Raw genomic sequence first — 1,067 nt, 5'->3', positions numbered from 1 at the left:
TCATTTGAGAGTTAGTAAGGGTGTGGTTATTCAAGGAAGTGAACAATTCGTAGTCGACATTGATGAATGGGCAGCATATGCATTTAAGTGTGAACTGCTTTCAAATATACGGGGTTTAACCTTATGAGTGCAAGGATCCTCAAGAAAAGAAATACAGTTTAGTGTATTCAGACGAGAGTGAGTAGGTGTTTAAAACTGTAAGGATGGAAAGTTATGCTATTGGAAATGATCATGGTAAGTACTTATAACCATTCTATAAATAGTTAACTGAATTCTAATAAATTACTTATAAATAATTTTTAATGTGAAGATTTATTTAAGGTTATAAAATTTTCTGAATTGTAATGCGAATTAGATTATTTTCTTATTAACTTTGGAAAAATTGCTTTATTCGAATTTTATTTTTTATATAAATCTGAGATGTTGTTTCTTTCTTATAGATATATATTGTTTATTATTGTTTTTACGCGGCATAAACCGTTGTACACTTATTTATGTTCGTGCATCAATTGTTCCTGTATCAAAAATAAATAGAAAAAGGAAGTATATAAAAAATCTCCGAAATAAAACCCATTACATGTGTGTTTATATATAAAAGTATTGCATGTAAACTCGTGGATAGCCAAGTCATTATTAAAACACTACAATGAGTATAATAATTTAGTCTGACTATTATAATATACTAATATAATACCTGATATAATAAATATTCTATATTTATCGTCTAACTAATCCTGTCGTCGAATTTACATTATCAGTCGTCCAATTAAATCAATTAATACACGAACGAAAAGAAGTGCAAACCGGTTGCAAAAAGTTGTAAAGTATCACCTGATATTTAAGATTTTACATAGTCTTATAGCGCCTCGAATAATTTGGCCAGGGACTGTAGTTAACAGAATTATAATAAAATACTCATAAATATTCAATGTGAAGATTTATTTTTAGTAATAAAATGTGTTGAATTTTAATGCGAAATAGATGATTTCCTCTTGGAATTTTGGAAAAAAGAACTTTTTTTGTGTATATATAGATCGGAAATGTTGTTTCTTTCATATATATATATA

The 1,067-nt window shown here is 27.4% G+C and overlaps 1 protein-coding gene across 1 annotated transcript in view; it reads left to right on the top strand.

The window, feature by feature from the left end:
- Positions 1 to 203: 203 nt before the first annotated feature.
- Positions 204 to 1,067, top strand: part of LOC139424908 (uncharacterized) — a 6,090-nt gene continuing 5,226 nt past the window's right edge. The window contains exon 1 of the mRNA XM_071177010.1: positions 204 to 234. Coding sequence (XP_071033111.1) covers positions 204 to 234 — 31 coding nt within the window. The remainder of the gene's footprint in view (positions 235 to 1,067) is intronic.

The sequence above is a fragment of the Parasteatoda tepidariorum genome, unplaced genomic scaffold (genome assembly GCF_043381705.1).
Source record: "Parasteatoda tepidariorum isolate YZ-2023 unplaced genomic scaffold, CAS_Ptep_4.0 HiC_scaffold_932, whole genome shotgun sequence".
NCBI lineage: Eukaryota > Metazoa > Arthropoda > Arachnida > Araneae > Theridiidae > Parasteatoda > Parasteatoda tepidariorum.
Note: the sequence above shows the minus strand (reverse complement) of the source record. Positions and strands in the feature narration are given on the sequence as shown.